General features: G+C 45.0%; 1 protein-coding gene and 1 long non-coding RNA gene across 5 annotated transcripts in view; one reads left to right on the plus strand and one right to left on the minus strand.

Moving 5' to 3' along the window:
• Positions 1 to 18,931, minus strand: part of PAPPA (pappalysin 1) — a 179,916-nt gene that overhangs the window by 67,919 nt on the left and 93,066 nt on the right. For all 4 annotated transcript variants that reach the window (XR_011005673.1, XR_011005674.1, XM_068211463.1 and 1 more), the window contains exon 10: positions 8,029 to 8,225. Coding sequence is in view for 2 of the 4 variants with exons in the window: in XM_068211463.1 (XP_068067564.1) it covers positions 8,029 to 8,225 (197 nt within the window). In the remaining 2 variants the exon portion in view is untranslated. The remainder of the gene's footprint in view (positions 1 to 8,028; positions 8,226 to 18,931) is intronic.
• Positions 14,126 to 16,769, plus strand: LOC137486301 (uncharacterized). The gene is made up of 3 exons (XR_011005675.1): positions 14,126 to 14,143; positions 14,241 to 14,448; positions 16,667 to 16,769. It is a non-coding gene; the product is annotated as an uncharacterized lncRNA (long non-coding RNA).

Consider the following 18,931-nt stretch of genomic DNA (forward strand, 5'->3'; position numbering starts at 1 on the left):
TTCCCTCTCCAGCTGGTCCAGCTCACTGTGTATGCACAGTGACAGAGCAGCTCTGCTGGAAGGCCAAATGTTTCAATGGGGTTTGGATGGAGAAAGGTGTGAAGAAGGTCATCTCTACCCTGTGCTTCACCTTCCTCTCTCTGAAGAGTGACTTGTCTCCTCTGAGCATGATGATGCAAGGGTTAATTACCAAATAAATGGAAAAATTACGTTCACTGCCAGCAGTACTAAGTGTAGGGATTTTGGCCCAGTTACCAAAATGGCTAAGCAGAACTTGATGTTCTCCTGAGCTGAGGGCTTCTCCCAGAGAGGAGGTACATGTGGGGGCAGATAATAGCACTGATCCTGCAAATAACCATTTCCTGGCACGTGTGAGAGCTTGGAGCCAGACCCTGAGACGACAGTGGAAACCCAGTCCCCAAGAGACTCCTGCTGATAGCATGGGGGAGCTGGGCCACTTACCAGATGTGAATTTGAATTACCAGGGTGAATCATATCTTCTTATCAGATTCCCTGCTGAAATGACCTCAGAGGAAAGAGCGGTCCTCCAGCTTTGCAGGCAGCACTTCCAAAAGTGAGCACAGATGCGGGGTTCTTCCACAGTTACAGCTCCAACTAAGGCAGCACAACTCAGGAGAGACATGGAGCAGCTCAACAGTGTATCCAAATGGGCCCCACTGTGTTGTTTGTTTGGTTTCTTTTTTTCTCTTTTTAAAAAAATTATTATTATTATTATTATTATTATTATTATTATTATTATTATTATTAAAGCTGATTCTTATTTTCAGGTGGGGACAGAGGGGTTGACTCAAGACACTTTCAGGACAGTACTGGGTAAACACCATCCTCCAAAACCATGCCTTTTAGAGACATCTTAAGATGGTCACCCTGAAATTCATTGGCATTCAAAATACGAGGTGTCTTATGACAATGTGGGCTAAAATGCCCATGGTTCTCCAAACAAGTGGTGAAGACAATCCTTCATTTACAAGAAAAAAATAAATTCTTTGCTCCTGGCATGAGAAAGTTTACTTTCAGCTTAAAGAAATGACCGTGTGGTTTTGGGGATGGCATTCCGTTCTGCTGGAGAGCAGCACCCTGCCTGCCTGTACATCCGTGGTTTTGTAGCTATATTACAACACTGGAGAGCTCTGTTTACATATTTGACATGTTTCCTTGTGCAGAACATGAAACCAAATTACAGTGTAAAAGCCATTATGGCTTTGCTCTTGTACCCTTTTCCATCCCCTTCTCCCATTGCTTGGTTTAGATCTATCTGGGCATTTTTAACTGTGCTGGGTCACCTGGCACTACTTCAGGCAGGTTTATTTGCTGTTGCACAGGGAAATCATCGAAAAGCTACTGAAGCCACATGCCAGGGAGCAGGGGGAAGACAGCGGGGTGGGGGTGGGATGAGAAATGCCCAGAACCCTTCATGCATGAACAAAGCAGACGTGTCGATGCATTTATGCAAAATCATTCTGCTCTGAATGGAGAGGGACCTAAGACAAACAACCTGGATGGGATGCAGGGGAGCTATCCCACGCTCATGGCTGGACATGCTCTGCATCCCAAGGCTTATGAGCAGCAGCAGCAGACGGGGAGAGTGGCAGGTTGAGGGGCAAGGGCTGAGGAGGGGGGGAGTCTCCTTTCAGAGGAGTGCATGTTAATGAGCAGTGCCTCTGTCGGAGGGTCTGGCTGCCCGGCTCGCCAGTGCCAGGGGGGTCCAAGCTGTTCTCTATTGATGCCTCTAATCTGGGTGGGTGGCTGGGTGTACAGCAGATATGATCATAAAATGGTAATTTACTTCCTAAAGAAGCACATAATCCCTATTGCTGCCCAAGACAATATTCCTTTCTTGCCTTTCTTCTTGCTTCTAGAAACAACAAATGGCATGGAATTCTGCTCTTGTTTCATTAGTGGTAAATCTCTCCTGGTTCTAGGAAGATGGGACCAATTTCCGGCACCTGAGGATTTTTGGTTTGACCTTCATCTCTGAAAAAGTCAGATTGAACCTCTCTGAGAGTACGGTTGGCTGCTTTGCTCTCTGCATCATTCTTTGTTTCTTTTATCTATTTTCTCTACAGTACACAAAGGGAACACAGTGTACCAGCCCCTGGTACTCACTGTTCTGTTTCCCTTAGATGACTTGCATATGTGCTCTTGAAAAATTATTCTAAAAACCAAGGGGGGGGGAAGGGAGTGGAAAAAAAAAAACATCCCTTGAGTGTTTGTCAAAATTGCTTGGAATCTCCTCTGACATCTCATTGTGTTCTCTCCATCCTCCCCTTACACAAATCAGGCAGAGGCTACAACATCAGCCATGGGGTCTGAGCTTTACTCCAGCCAGGAGCAAAGGAGCACTAGAAGCCATGGGGGTGGAGGGGATCCCTGTCTGTCCTGCTGGGAGCAGGCAAGCAGGTGAGGGGCAGCATCCTCCAGCCAGCTCTGAACTGACTTCCAGGGTAACGCTCTTCCTCAGCCATCTCTCTGCAAATGAGCCTTTTCTAAGCCAGCCTACCTAGAAATCCCATTTCTCATTTCATTTAACTCCCCAGAATGCTGAATTCATTCCTAAGTCATGGCACTGACAACATGTGACACATCCTTGTAGCATCCCCCACCTCAGACCCTTGGCATGGACCACCTCCTCCAATAGGCGGAGCAGCAAACAAACTTGCAAATAAGGAGCAGTGGAGTTCCTTTGGCAGAAAGGTTGCAGAATTCAGCTTTCCCGGCAAGTCAGGTGGGAAGCAACATTTCCAGCCATTAAAGCAAGGAAATGGTGGGACAGTTTTCCAGTCATTTTGTACTGAGAATGAACAGCCAAACTGTGCTAGGATCAAGACTGATTAATTCACAAACAGGATGATGTGAGGGGGCTGACAGAGCTAAAATGCAGATTTAATGACCTCAAACCCCTCCAGGGCTCTGCTCCCAGGCAGCAACTCTCAGCAAGCCCTGAACAGTTTATTTTTTATCCAAGATGGGAACATTTCCCTTTTAAGACATCCTGAACTTACTAGTCCTTGGGAGGTTTAGGCCTAGTAATGCCCAGTGCCTGCAATGTCTCTGAAGGATTTTGAGGTCTAATCCTCAAACAGTAGCTTTACCTTTCCATCCTCCCATTTCCACCTCCATTAAACGGAACAGAAACCAAGCAATGTGGCTGTGATAAGGCTTAATTAATCACTGCACACTGAAAAAAAAAAAAAATATCATCACTTAATCCAAGGAAGGAGCATTCCAGCCTGAATTTGCCTGACAGTCAGGGCCAGGCTCATGACGCAGCTCTCCAGCCTCAGGCAAAAGACCAAATTGGCTGGTCTGTAGTTTCCAGGGGAAATGAAGACAAAATTTTGGACCCCTGGAACTAACTTTAGACTGGGAGACTGTGTAACCTAAGCTGAAGCCCTTTAGTGGATCAGCCAGTACTGGAAATGAGCTCAGCCGCGTAGAGCAAACCTACATTCCTCCTGTGACAGCCTGTGCACAGTGTCCAGTTCATCTTTTTCCAGAACTGGTCTCTGATCACTCATGGTTCCTCCATTAATGGTTTTGCTTAGTGGGATTCTGCCCTCATCCTCCAGAGCTTAGTGGTTCAAAGTCTGGCTCAGCTATAAATAACAAAGACATTTGCAAAGCAAATCATCTTATTAAAAATGGGGATTTTTTATCCCTCCAACCACAACAAAACTCTTACCGTTGAAGAGCAACAGGACTTGGCTGTGAATTGAGAAGTTCAAAAAGGGCCACTTGCAGAGCCGACAGACAGACACCCTCCCTCTTCTCAGCAAGATCACCCCAAAGGAAAGGAATGGCTTCTCCATTAAAAGTTGCAGGTTTCCTCTCTTTCCACTCCTGTTCAAGATTACTCTATTTGCTGGCTCTGCTGGATCTTTGGGGAATTATCTTCAGCATTATATTTATTAGACAGAATAAAACTGCATGGCAGAGAACTTCATCATATTTCTCTTTAATTTTCTTATGGTATTTTCTTACCACTCTTGGAGGCCTTGCTCTACCATGTTATTTCTTTTAGTAGTCAGGATATTTTTGTGCTCCTGTCTTCTCCTTTTGTGGACTATTCCAGACATACTGCAATTCTAGACATCTTTGCTGCTGGTGGAAGGTTTGCTGCAGCAAGTCTGGATGAGTGCAATTGTGGGAATGGTAATGGGGCAGGAGGGGGCCTCTGTTTGTGGGAAAGATGTAATAAGAATCCTCTTCCACAACTTCTTACTCCATAGAAGCCCCTGTGGGGTACCCAGAGGAGAACAGGGTGTGTTCTTTAGTCCGGGAATGGAAACGAATCCCAAGATCTGTCTGTGCCCAGCAGCCTTGGGAAAGAGTCCCCGTTCTGTTAACTGTGCCTGAGCTGTGTGGCTTTTTCCATACACTGGAAAATCAAGCTCAAACAATGGCATAGGGCAAAAAATAGTTACATGTGTGTATATATATATATACATATATATATATATATATATATATGTTTGTATACACGTATGGTTACTAAGTCTAAACAATTTCTGCACAGCTGGGAGGAAATGCAACAAAAGGAAGTTCCTGAGGGACTGTCCCTCTAAATCACCAACTCACACCAACAGCCAAGTCTTGAGCACACACGGCTGTGACAGGAGTAACAGGGTCAAGAATCAGCCACCTAAAGACCCATTAGTCCCTTCCCACAACTCTCTGTTGTAAAGGCCCAAAGGGAAGCTTCAGGTCAATCAGTTCTCCAAAAGCAGGAGTGCCACCAGCAAGAAGAAAGGAGAAATGGCATCTCCAGTGTCCTGTGATCAGCCTGCACTCATCTGCTTGTGCTCTGCTCACTCCAGCTAGACAATCCCTCCTGGAACAGGCTTGTCAGAGGTTTCCTTCAGAAGCCTTAGCAAAATATCCAAATCTTTCCTGCTCAATGCAACTGACTCAAGCAAGAGAGACTAACAGGAGCTAATGCACTCACCCAGCATAAACTGTGGCAAAAGAAAACTGATGTGCAAGGAGAGGCTGTTTGCAAACTCACAGCAGAAGGAAGAAAAAAACCCCAACAGCTTAAGAGTGAGTAAAGCCCTTATTCCTGAATTCCTCCTGCAGCTGACAACAGGTAGTGAGCAGCATCTGCTTCCAGGTCTGTGGAAGACACAAGATTAGAAATCAAACTGCAAAACTACCCTGCACTGGTGTTTGCATTGCTGTGCTGGTGCAGTGTTGCTGACTGGCCCTCTTTGGCTCTGAAAATGATGCTGTCAGTACTGAGAATATTTCTTAATCAGCACTGAAGGGTGGCTGCCAGGAAAGTAGAAGTGGCTGTCTCTCAGTCTTGCTTCTGTAGAAAGGGCGATTGTTTAAAGGGGGGGCTGTTTGACCTTTCCATTTTTCAAATCTGTATCTCTTCGCCAAGACTGTGTCATTCTTTGTAAGCGTTTTATTGTTCAAAACAAATCTTATACTGCAAACTTTCTTTTTTATCTTCGTTACTATGTTGCCAGTCGACAGCCTCACACTAACAAGTGATGTAAGAGCCATCTCAAACTAATAACTAAGTATCCAAGGAAAAGCCAGCTGCAGACATGGGCAATGTCAGCAGTGAACTGAGCAAAGAGGTCACAGAAACAGCCCTACAGTAACAAGAAAGTGCTCTCCAGCTTGTGCTTATCAGCAATCCCCCAACAGGTAAACAAGGCACATGGGCAGATATTGCTGAGAGATATGACCACGACCAACCAACCTGGGATGCAAACTCCTCAGAAAAAGCCTTGACAGAACTATGACAGTCATGCAGAGAACCTGGTGTTGAGATATCTAAGGATGAGAAACATTTTAAGTCAGGACATGCTTAAAATGTTTTAAAGCACCTTGAGAACGCTGGGGCAATGATGAGAGGCGGGGATGGCTGACAAACAGGCAGCTTATGTATTCTGTATATTGCTGGGCACTGCACTCAAACATATCTTTCATGGCATTCCTGATGAGAAGCCAACACAAATACCACTCTGATTAATCAGGAAGCTACCCAGAAGCAACATGAAAAGTTTGCACAAGACCAACAAGCACACAACCTACTCTGAAAGGTATCTGGGTGAGTAAAGGTGCTCTTTTCATCAATACAGAAAACCCCTAAGGCTCAGTGCTTGTGCAGATAATGAAGCCAAACATGTTTACACACCAGTGATCATTACATGCAGCGGTTAGAGGAGATCTTAGGTTAATTTTCATCTCCACAAGCTAACAAACTGATGACCTGCTGCCCCACCTGACCTCTCCAGTGTGACGAGTCAGGTGCTTTCCCAAGACAACTGTCTTGTTCCTGGGGGAAGCAAAAACTTTCCCATCATCTATATGATTAAAAAGGTCAATGAACCCCATGCACTCAAACTGGTGTAATAGGACCAGCTGAGCTAAAGCAAAAATTCTTTTTGCTAGAAGTAAATAGCACACTGTTATCTCGCCAGGAGCCAGGCAATAACAAGAGGCATGTTCCCATTCACTCTGCCAGTGTGTGATACGCCACTGCTCTGCCTATAAATACAACAGCTTTTTTTGCCTTTTTTTTTTTTTTCCTTAAACAAGGCTGTAACAACTTCATCCCATCTGGGTGCAACAAACACATCTGAGTTGTGTCTACACAGCAGGGCTTTCTGTTGGGTGTGTGCATGGTGGTGGTTTTTCCACCACAGGACCATGTGTTACTTACTGTGTGGTGTGGCTGTGCTCCTACCAGTGCTTCAGAGAAAATCAGGGCAGCTCTGGAGCAGCTGCAGGGGGACAGAATGCCTGGGGACATGGCCAAAAAGCAGCACCTGAACTGGAGCCACTGGCCTTTGGTCTGCACAAGGATCTTGAATGAGAAAGAAGTTGTGAAGGCACAAGCAAGGGTCCAGAGGAAAGTTCCTTTTGCAGTGTGAAATAATAAATGAGACGATGACAAAAAGTCAATACTGGGCTTGGGATTCTGTCTTGATTCTCTGCCAGCTAACCATGCTTTGTGCATTTAGAACTGACCTGGTCATTAATTTGTTACAGACTTGTGCAATGTGAGCAAGGCCAAGTCTCTTGCATAAAGATGTTTTCTCTTGCAAGCCAACTGGAAATGCTTAACATTTACTATTCACAGAGAGATCTGCTTGTCATATCTGTGACACGGCACTCCTCTCTGCACTGCCCACTCAAGATACCTCTTGGATAATTAGATTCTTAGAAAAACTTTTCTGCATCCAACCAGAAGTCAGCCAAAGTTGATTAGTGTGATAACTTCTGTGTCTCTAGTAAGGGACAACAGTGGGGGCTGAAGGAGGAATACACAAAGCAGCTCTTAAATATGAAGAGCCTTTCCCTCTAAAAATCATCAACATACAATGTGGGCTTTCCCAAATCAGGTTGCATCTGAACTGCTGCATCTGCATCATGTACAACTCTGTTTTCCAGACATCTATCTAATGTTTTTTTTGAACTCATTTGGATCTAATTCTCTCAAAGAGACAAAAGGTAAAGTTATGGTAACTGGAGCTATTTATGTTACAAAGGAGACATAGGAGAAGGGGGTTAAAGCTAATGAATGGCTTTGGGAATGGACAGGACCTTTCTCAGAATAGAACAATAGGGTGCTTTTATGGAACTGGGAGGCAGAAAACACAAAACTATTAAAAAAGAAAGAACAGTCTTTTGTATTATTCGTTGTTAGCCTTCAGAACTCATTGCCACAAGCTCATTCCCTGTGCTTGCTGTGAAGAGCCTGTCTATGTCTGTGGTGATGATGGTTGGGAGAGGTGACTCCTGCACAGCTCATTGAATCAACCCAGCCACAACTTCAGCCAATTCCAGTTGGGTGACTGGGACTGAATTTCAACTCATCACTACTAATCAGGCTCAGAAAGAGAGAAGTTGCTGCCAGGGGCCATCCTTGGTGAAGCAACAATTGAACAGGCAGGGGTAGCAGCACCCCTGAATTCCACCCAATGAGTTCCACCTGAGAGCATTGCTCCTTGCTGGACTTCCAGGAGAGGAAGAGGAACAGGCTGTCCTTACCTGGGTTGCTGCTGGCTGACCAATGATCACCCACCCTGGGCACTGCTGGTCACTGTGGTGTGAGACAGAGACGTTGGAAGCCCACTGATCCAGGAAGCCTTTGGGAGTGTAAACGCCACAGTCTTTGATGCTGGTCATTTGCTCAAATTCCTCACAGACTCCATCACCGTCGTGGAAATAGCACCTGCTGGGTTCATCTGCCAGGGGAAACAGAGAAAACAAACTACACGTGTCTGCAGGGTAGTTCCTAGGACCTGATACCATCAGTGGTCATGTATCTACTGTGTCAGGTCACTAGGAGGTGGAAGCATTGGTCACTTCTAGGTCATACCAAAGTGATTTAAATAAAGCCAAGCAACAATAGCCAACTTTTGTATTGGGCAATTCCCTGAAGATATTTCCCAATGTTAGGGGGGTTCTGCTTATTTTCATCTATCTCCTTTTCAAAGACACAGAAGAAAGCAGAGATAGAAAATACATAGAGAGGCAAATGTGGGTGTTGGCATAATTCCACCAGCTGGGATGGAAAAATGCCAGCAGAGGGTTTGGTCTAAAATGTTTCCCTTTTTGTTTTTAAAAGATATCTGCAAATCAACAACAACAATAGCAACTGTGGCTGTAGAGATGGTGAAAACTGCCAAGTTCACAGTTGTAGTGACCAAAGGGCCAAACAGATCTGTTTATCCAAGGCAGATACAGTACACACAGTGTGAGGGTGAGTTTGCCACATAAACACACGGCTTCAACCAACATGACTCAGATTTGACCTGAAAGGATCAAAAGCAGCAGGAGACTTTATTATCCTTGCCCATTTATTCTGTGGCTTCTCTAATGAGACTGCCAACAAAGATGCCAAATTTTTGAGGTTGTTTCTGTAACACTGGCCCATTAAAAACTGAACTGAGATCCATCTACTCTTTTCAAACAGACTGCATAGCAATAATGACTTTCAGTCATTAGAGTACTCTGTGAAATGGAAACCTTTGACCTGTTGGTATCCTATTTTGTATTGTATTATCATTGCCAGTCCCCAGAGGTATCCAGTTCTGACAGCCTGTTGTATTTTTGTCTGGCAAATAAGCCTGTTGAAAAAAATGATAGGAAATTAGCCAGAGCTGCTAGCTGGACTGATGGAAAGGATCCCTAAGGAGAATCCTGTCAGTAGCACTGGACTATCATGAGCTAGGTGTCACAAAATCCAAGGGCTGCTCAATTTTGAGCTACTTCCAATCTACTAAATCCCCTGTTTATTTTTTCTCCTGGTTTACACAGTGAAATACCATCATGAGCCAGAAAACATCAGTTTATTGCTATTCAATTATTTAATTACTTTCACTCCTTTTCCTCCTTTGCAAGATTCCAGGTCTTTAAAACAAGGAGCTTTGAAAGAATAGGGAAGTCTATCAGGGAAAAATGTCATTATGGTTTGATTTCATCACAGCCTCTGTGGACAGCTTCTGTACATGGATAAATGTAGGGAACTGTGTATTTGACAGGCCAGAGCTCTGAGCAGGTGAAAAGGAGCACAAGTCTGGAAGTGTTTCAGCTGTATGAGTGCAGTCCTGAATCAATATTCCCAGGGTGGCCAAATTTCTTCCCCTTACACGTCACATCTTAACATCTTCATTTGTCTGGGAGCCACCAAACATATATCCCACCCCTCAAAGAGCTCAGAGGAGGGCTTGGGGGAGTGTTTCACAGACAAGAGATGACAATAGCTCCTGGGGCATCTGGGTGGATGTGCTGATGGACCCTAAGGCAACCAAACAGTGCTACCCCCATGGGGCTCATTCATCCCTGAGAGAGCCATGCCCTGTGTCTGGCCAGCTCAAGGAATGGGTGGAATGAGAATGTCACTGTGATGGCCATGGAGACAAGCTCTTGGTTCCTTCACCTAATCCTTCTGCATCTCCTGTTCGGCTCCTCTCCCATATCAAGACATAAGTCAGGTGTCAGGACAGTAGGATACAATTAATTGGCTTACCCACTATGTCCCAGTTTGAGTGAGAGGCCCAACAGAAATCTCTGAGAAATATTCAGCCCTAAAAAGACTGAGGTCAGCAATCAAAAATCCTCAAAAACAAATGCCAAACAGATGCAAATATGCATTTTTGGAAAAAAGCATTTCTTTGTCATTTTATGAAAAGAGGCTTATTTCTGTAAAAAGGAGGGGGACGGGGGGATGAAAGGAAAATACCTACCCTGTTAAAAAGACCTGACCTTCAGCCTGTAAACATATGCACAGTCAGATATGCACACGTACAGTGAAACATCACCACCCTGCTGCACACCCACGCTGACAGAAACACTGACAGAAACACTGACACACAAACGCACGGGCGCTCCCTTTACACATCCCCGACTCAGCCACCCCCCATGCAAACACATACCCACAAACTCACAGCCTAATTTTAGGCACATGCATTTAGACAGTGTTTCCCAGCCTTCCCAAAGCACTGACTTCTTTTCACGACAGGCACTGAAGTAAGCACAACATTTATAGAGCAACATACTCCTGCACTGGCTCCAAATGCTCCCTCCTAATGCGATGATAAACGTAATGGGCTTCTGATAAGATCATGTGTTTGGGATAAAAGAATACTCAAGGCCTACTTCAGCCCGATGACTTAATTCATACTCACATGGAGGGGAAAGCAGCCTTTGAATAGCTGTGATCCAGGACAGTGTGTGATCCTAACAGAGGCTAATTTGTTCCTGATTATGCCTAAGACCCCAATAAATCTGTCTGCTCAGAGTCTGCAAAACCCGAGGGAGGAACCTAACAGAGAGCCTGAGATGTCTGAATTAAATAGGGGCTGCCTAAATGATTAACCAAGTCCTGCTGAACTGCACTGTCATGAGCCCTGGAGCTGTGCTGGCCCTGGAGAGCCACTGCATCCATGGGACAACACTGCACAGAAGCTGAGAGATGAGGCACCCTCTCGCCTTTGTGTGCTCTGAAAAATGATGAGAGAAACTGGCTTTACAACCCTGGTTACTTTTAAGGAAGATCTGTTGGTCTCACTATTGACTCAACACACCGTGTGCAGTGCTCTGCATTGAGGGGAGTGCTGGTGGGAAGAGGAGAAGACCTTTCCTGCCAGTGGGGTTCCCAATTCTGAGTGATGGCAAACAGGGGATTGCTATTAAATCCTTCTCAGACACAAGGGCAACAACCTTCAACAGCCAAATGTGGTGCATCACTGTGTGAGCTGCCAAAAACTAGCAGAGGTTCTTCCTTCAGGTGTTGAGCATCAGCTCTGACTCCAGATTCTGCTGGTGGTCTTTGATGACTGGCAGGTTACATACTGAGCTTTACATTTTCATGAGCAAAGCAAAGAACAACCAGATTTTTTCTTCCTACAATTGCCCTCACAAAATAAAAACTGACAGGTTTTTCCCCTTCCATCAGTGGTGGGAAGAGAGCTCAGTTATATTCATAGAGTCCTACAGGCTCAGAGCCAGAGAGGACAGTGTCAGGAGTGGTGTATTTCTAGGAATGAGTAGCTAATGGCTTTATTCCTATAATGATGCAAAATACTTTTTCTGTTCTCTTCTTAACTGCTGTGGCACTAAATGCATCCGTGGCCTTGGCAACATGAGCTAATTTTTGTCTCCACAGAGGTCTAGAGGCTCCCAAGACCTGGTGATGGTCAGGGATTGGTCATGCATGACCTGCACCATGGACTTGTTCATCACCACTGTGGACTTTGCACTCCAAAGATGAATCTGATTTGAAGGAGATATGGAAGAAGGGAACATAAAGGATATCTGATTTGTCCTCAAGGAAGAAATTACTTCAAAAAATTAAAAAGCAGTTGCCGGGAAATCCAGCTTAAATCTAGAACAGTAAATTGTCTGGAGGCATAGCACCTGGCAGCAGGAGAGAGCATCTCTGGGGAATTGACAACAGATGCTGGAGGATGCTGAACTGAACTCGGGGAACACATTTTCATTCAGGCAGCCCAAGCCCTTTTTCCCTTAGAAAGTTCTTATTGAAGGCAGAAGAACATTAGGGCCAAACCAAAGTTCCTGCCTTGCCCTTGTTTTGGGAAAAGGCAGTCTCCAGTTCAGCAAAGATTTCTGTGACATCTGGGAAACCCTGAAGGAGGCTCTGTGGCAGCATCAACCTGGAGAAGTGTGACTTGAGGAAACAAATTGGCAAGACTTGTTTTGCTAACTCCTGAAGTCAGGCTTTAAGATCCAAAATAGTCTTGGGGCTCTTGTGTGTTGCACCAGAAAATGATGCAAACTCCATCTCTCCTTGCTTCCTAAGCTGCCTGAGCACAGTGCAAGAGGCAGCTTTTTGTACTGAAATACAGATCTCTCCTCTGGGGTTCAGAAATAAAAGGATGCCTGAGATAGCACAGATGGTTTAGGGAGCACTAGGAAGCACCTACCAGAGCAGGTCTGGATAAGCAGGTAACTCCCCATCTCCTTTATCAGTTTGAGGAGAAGCTGGAAAATCATCAGCAAAACGAGGGAAGCCTGATAGAGGCCAGCAAGCAGACATACAGGATATACACTTATCTGTGATAGGCAGCCTTCCACCTCATGAAATAAAGAAAAAAGAGATAAAGAGATCCAATTCATAGCACAGGGCACATCCTCAAACTAGGCTTTGAATGTCTGAGCAGGGTTGTCAAAGTGCTGGGGACAGACACTGGGGGCAGTTTCCTGTTTTCAGCCAGGACACGGTGATTGGCATCGGCATAGTCTTCTTTTGTGCAGTAACTACCATTTTTTTAAAAGGCCAGAAAAAAAAAAAAAAAAAGGAGTATTTTTAAGCTCAGCTGTTTACTTAGGGATGTTTCCAACTATAACAAGCCTCATGCCACATAACTAGTTGTCCAGAAAGAAGAAAAGGAAAAAAAATAAGGGGGGGACAAAAATGCAGAAGCATTGTCTCAGAGAAACAAATTCTTGGAACAGAACAAGACTTGCATTTTAACCCCTGAAAGGTCTGTCCAGAGGTGTGCAGGCTTTCAGACACAGCAAAGGCCAAACCCCAGGCTCACCAAAGTCAGCAGCTTCTGCAGAAGCAGGGTTTTACCACCACGTCACTTAATCGGCATCTCCAGCACTGGTGTTTATGTTCACACAGAGGAGAAGAAATGTATCCAGAGGTTTCTATCACAAAAAGGGAAATAATTCCACTGCAGATCACATGAACTCGGCAGCTGAGTGACCGCAGAACCTGCTCCATTTATTTCTATGGGAGTTTCACCTTTGGCTTCAGTGGGAAGAGAGTGAATAATATGGCCTGCTTCCAGGATATCTGCTAATCTCTTCTTTAATATTGAAGAAGGCAGAGACAGAGATATTTCCTGCTACAGTAAAATATTCAAGGGTTACTTTACTTCCTGGATGTTCTGATTGAAAGGAGGAAAACCATTACATGGAGCTTGGGCAGGCCTTTCAGAATAAAGTCACATATCAATAAATGGTGACGTCTTCCTTCAATGAAATAAAACAGACACCTTGGGAATGAAGGCAGCGTGGGTGTTGCAATCTACTGCGGAACATCCAGGGGCCTCGCAGGAGGCTTTTTTTCCGTGGAATATGACAATCATGTCTGAGCATCTCCTGAGCAGAGCAGGCAGGGATAATGCCTTTGCGGAGCACGGCTCCCTGGTAATTCAGCTGCTTGTGGAAATGCATTCCTGGGCGTGACTGGCTTTCTTTGTGTGTTGGGACTCGGCTCCTCGCTATGATATAGCAGTCAGAGCACAAAAATTATGCAATTGATCTGCCTGCTGCAGACAGATACAATTACAATTCCCTCACAGAGCCTGGCACTGAAATTTGATATTTCACCTCCAAGAACATGAGTCTTTGTCACTTAAGAGAAAGGATATTTCCCATGGCTGGCAGTGGTAGCAAGACCTTGTCTGAGCTATCACTGCCAAAGCGGCCATCCCTAGCCCTGGCAACCAGGAATGACCAATAGGACCCAACACAGCCATCCCCAACCCTGGCAACCAGGCATGGCCAACAGGACCCAACACAGCCATCCCCAGTCCTGGCAACCAGGCATGGCCAACAGGACCCAACACAGCCATCCCCAACCCTGGCAACCAGGCATGGCCAACAGGACCCAACACAGCCATCCCCAGTCCTGGCAACCAGGCATGGCCAACAGGACCCAACACAGCCATCCCCAACCCTGGCAACCAGGCATGGCCAACATGACCCAACATAGCCCTCCCCAGGCCCTGGCAAATAGGCATTGTTGAAAGAGCACTAACACATTTGTTCTCTTCCTACCTCACCTTGTTTCCTCCACTGGATGATTGGATAAAACAGTGCCAAGAAGATTTTGATATTATGTAGATTTATCAGCTTAACTTAGAAACTGTTCAGCTGGAAGTCTTGAGGTTTCTGCCACACAAGGGAGTAACCATTATGACCATGAGAAAGGTGGCCAGCATGGCCCTTTGAGACATCTGGCACACTTGTTTGGGAGGAGGAACACGAGTAAAAACCCAGAGGTGCCATTCCCCAGGGAAAAAAAAGTGCTCGTGTGTGCATATGGTTGGATGTTACTGCAAAGGAAGGACTTGTGCTCAGCCTCATCCTCTGAGCACAGTTGCTGTTAAGCCACAAAGGATGCTCTCAGAAAGGGAGTATGACCAGCTGTGCAAGCCTCTCAGATCCACGGAGAGTAAAGTGTGAGGGATGCATCAAGTAGAAGAGTAGTTCTCCTGCTGGACGCTCATTGTAACTGTGTCCTAAAAACTAAAGCTGGATTGAGCTGGGTTGGAGTCACTGGCCTAGGGAAAAATGCAGGCAAATACCACTCCAGCCCACATTCTCCCCCACAAAAAAGCATCTGTCCTTTGTATTTTGCTGCCTGAGATGTCTGCTCTCTCTGCTCTGTGGCTCAGCTGGCCTTCCTAGGATTGCACTATTAATGATGACAGTCTGAAAATCACTTTAAGAGACTTTACGAGGATGCTGTGATTACTAACTTGCCAAATGAGTGTTTAGACATTTCAGAACATGCAGCCACACTTCTGCGAGCTGCAGGAAACAGTCAGCTTCAAAGTATTTGCCTTAAGCTGAAGGAGTCACACAAATATCATCTGAATAACCCCGGCCAGTAAATTCATTACTATTTGCCATTAAATTCTGCTATAGAACCTCAGCTGCTTTAACAACAGCAATACTCTTTCCCAAGCTCCTTGGTCAATGCTTTCACCTTATTGATGCCCTGGGAGATGCTGAGTTTCTCTTGCAAGGTGGCTCTGTTTCTCCCATGCTGTTGTTCTACTGAAAGCCCTCAGCAGGGTCAGCCAAGGCCTATTTAATGCTGGTGAAAGAAGGCAAAATCACCATTAGCTGCTGCATGGGGCCACGGTTTGAGCAGCCAAAGCTGTGTTCCTGTGCAGTAGTATGAGGAAGGGAGGGGGAGAGGATGGGAGCGCTCTCAAAGCATGCCCACAATGAATATGGATGGTCATCCATCAATTTATTTTAAGCACATTACTTCTCTGTCAGAAAGGGAAAAAAGGAAAAAGAAAGAAAGGAAAGAAAAGACATATAAAATTAGGTTTGTGTCACTCATTTAACACTGCAATTTCCCCAGAGGATTATGCACCAAACAGAGATAGCAGGCTCATGAATATTAATCATTTCCCTGAATGCAATGCAGCCCGCCAAACAATAAGATTAGGGGAAAGTGCTATGCTTAATTTATGGATAATGGGAGAGGTAAAGGATAGAGCTCTCACAAAGGTAAGGCTCACAGCTGGAGGGAGAGGCCTCTGAGGAGGAGGAAGACAGATCCAGATTTGTAAGGTAGTAGAAAAACATTTGTGGCCAAGCAGGAGCAAAAGAAAAGGTGTTTAAGGATCATTGTCAAATTAAAATCATACTTCTCCCTGAACAACCACTAGTGACTAATGTTTCGAGCATGCCAGAAATTGGTGGTAAATTCAAGAGCTAGATATATTTATTTTCTCTTTGCCTCTGCTCTGCGTCTTTTCTTTGTATTTTATATCCCTGAGGCCCTGATCCCACACACCACTGAGATGTGTGTCTAACCTGAAACATTCCCATTCTTCAGGGTGACCACTCCCATCTGGAATTCAGTGGAAGCTCTGCCCTGTTTTGCTGTAAAAAGGCTTTAGCCAGGAGTCCCTTATAAGCAAAGGAGATAAAGTATAGCAATAATAACACCAATAAGATGTGACTGAAGCCCCTATAAATTACCTGGCAAACTTAAGGGGAGATAGAAGTTCTGGAGCTACTTCCCAGCTGTGTTTCAATGTGTCTATCAGTCTTTACTCATCTCTTTTCATATTACTTTCTCTCCCCCTCCCTCCCTTTTTATTGATCTCTGCATCTTTTTTATTATATCCTTCTCTTTCTTCAGCACTGGTGAGCTAAATCAATGCATAATGCACATCCCACTCCACAAAAGGAATGCAAATGAAAGCCGGGCTTTTTTCAATGTCCCACATATATCTGGGTGTGCAGTGTTGCTGTGTGGGAGAGTGCACACCAAGGACAAGGTGCTCAGCTGTGCCTTAGACACCCATTTCTCAGCACTCCGCTGGGAATGGATCAAGTGCTAAGCCCCGGGTTCCCACCACTGCGAATCATAACTCTTACAAATGGGGTCTGTTTTACACAGGACACGTCGGGTTGAACTTGGCTGAGATCCGCGGTAACCGCAAAAATCTGTTATCCCGGGAGTGATCAGGAGCAAGGTGAAAGGAAAGCAGCCCAGAGGTAGGAGAGGGGTGCATCAGTCACACGGACATGGCTTTGAATCACCTGGCTCCTACCAATCAAAAGGCAAAGTGAAACTTTCCCTGTGGGACCAAATTCTGCGTGGAAAGATAAAAATATGCAAAATCCACTACAGGAAGAGGCTGTGGTGGGGGGAGAAAAGGTAAAGATGATAAATTTCACACTGGAGAAGGGCAAGAGTGCTGCAGAACTTAAAACAAGGAGCACTGCCAGATGCTTCCATTAATTAATTAATTAATCTCACTGTCGCTCTTCAGCATGTTGCAGGAAGAAAATGCTATTAATCTTCTCTGTTTTCTGTTACTCGGCTTTGTGCTTGGAGAAGGCCAGGACAGCCTGACAGTGAGACCACACAGTTTTCTTCCCTGCCTCCCTCCTTCCTTCCCCCGCACCCCTCCTCCCTGGCAGAGCAGATTGATCCACGGTTATCTGATTAGAGAGGAAAGAAGGAGGAAAAACAAAAGCAAGACAAAAAAATAAAAAGAGGTTTAATTTTATTACAGGCACTAGTGCAAACTGTCTTGAGAGTCTTGTGCCATTTAGTCAAAGGAAAGTTGGACCAATTAAAAAAACCCATAAACCCCATGATCCTAAAAGGCAAAGGGTGTGAGAGAGGCAAAGGGACACCTGCAAACAGGCTGCCTCCATCCCTGGAAACATCCAGAACACAGCTGAACATGACCCTGAGCAACATGCTCCAACTTTGAAGCTGGCTCTAACTTTGAAGTTGGCCCTCCTTGGACCAGAGACCTCCAGGGACTCCTCTGAACCTAAATTATTCTGTGATTCACAGCTCTGAATCTAAAGCCTGGTGGTGCTTGCGGGCTGTGTTGTATTTTTCTCCTACCGAGCGAGGTGACTTGCGTGGTCTCTGCTTTAGGAGGCAGGAGCCCACTTGGGCTTTGCTATCAAACCTCCTCCTCTGAAACTCGCCCACGACGCCCCTTCAGCCCCGTCTTTAGCAAACAAAATGTTTAGCAGTTCTGTCCAGCCACGTGGGACCCAATCCTGCAGACAATTTGTGACAAGCATTGCATTCACTGTTGTGGTTAGATTTGCTGAAGTCTAAAGAATGCCTTGTGGTAGTTCAGAAACATGCCTGGAAGAAAGCATTTGCAAGATCAAACCCTGAGGTCCCCGATTCAACAAAGCCTCTGAACATGTGTTTGAGGCTCACTGAATTCTTTGGTGAAGGGGAGTGATTCCCGGGGCTCTGAAGAGCTACATAATACAACAAGAACATCACTGGAAACATAACACTCTCTGAAATAACTGCTTGTTGTTCTACAGGATTATAACATGTGTTAGCCTTGTAAACATGGAAATAAATTACACTTATTTTTCTGTGCTCCTGAAACGGGGACTCAAGAATTCTGTATTTTCCAGGAAAACACCCCACCAATATCAAAGAAGACTTTTGTTCAGCTTAAGGCAGAGGATTAGGTGTGATACTGTTAGATTGTGGAGAATGCTGAATTTCTGCTCTTTTTTACTATTATTTATTATGTAATATGTACAGCCACTCACTTCCCCAACATCTTTATATTTTCTGGTGAGATTTTAATGCTTGATATACCAAGCAGAATATAAATCAGCACTGTTCATTTGTCTGAAAGACAAACTGGTAGTGTCTCCTTAGCTCTTGGGGTCATAATTCATGGTGGTCCAGCCAACAAGAGCCAACAGGATGTGTTTCACAGGTATTAGCTCCTCTGAACCTCTCCTGGAGACCTGAAGGCAGTGTTTGCCTGAAAATAGCAGTGGGGTTGCCCTTACAGACCCTGCAGAAACAATGAGCCCATCACCACCACAGCAGTCACACCAGCACAACTGTAAAGTCACACAACCAAGCATTTTTAAGGTCTCTGTTCCTGCACCTTCCCTTTGATTCAGCTAATTTGATTCATCTGAGTCCCTATATTCAATATTTCACAAGGAATTTGATATCATTTGTTTTGTAATCCAGGATCTGTGCAAACCACAACCTTCCAAAGCCCGTGACAAACAAACAACTTTTTTGCCCCTGGAATTCCCCTCTCCTTTCCAACACAAGCAAATCTGAAAACCCACTTCCTCTGTCATGGAGTAGAAAAATCTGTATGTTTTATTTGCTTTATTTTCTAGTCAGGCTGCTGTCAGACAGCTT

The sequence above is a fragment of the Anomalospiza imberbis genome, chromosome 21, assembly GCF_031753505.1.
Source record: "Anomalospiza imberbis isolate Cuckoo-Finch-1a 21T00152 chromosome 21, ASM3175350v1, whole genome shotgun sequence".
NCBI lineage: Eukaryota > Metazoa > Chordata > Aves > Passeriformes > Viduidae > Anomalospiza > Anomalospiza imberbis.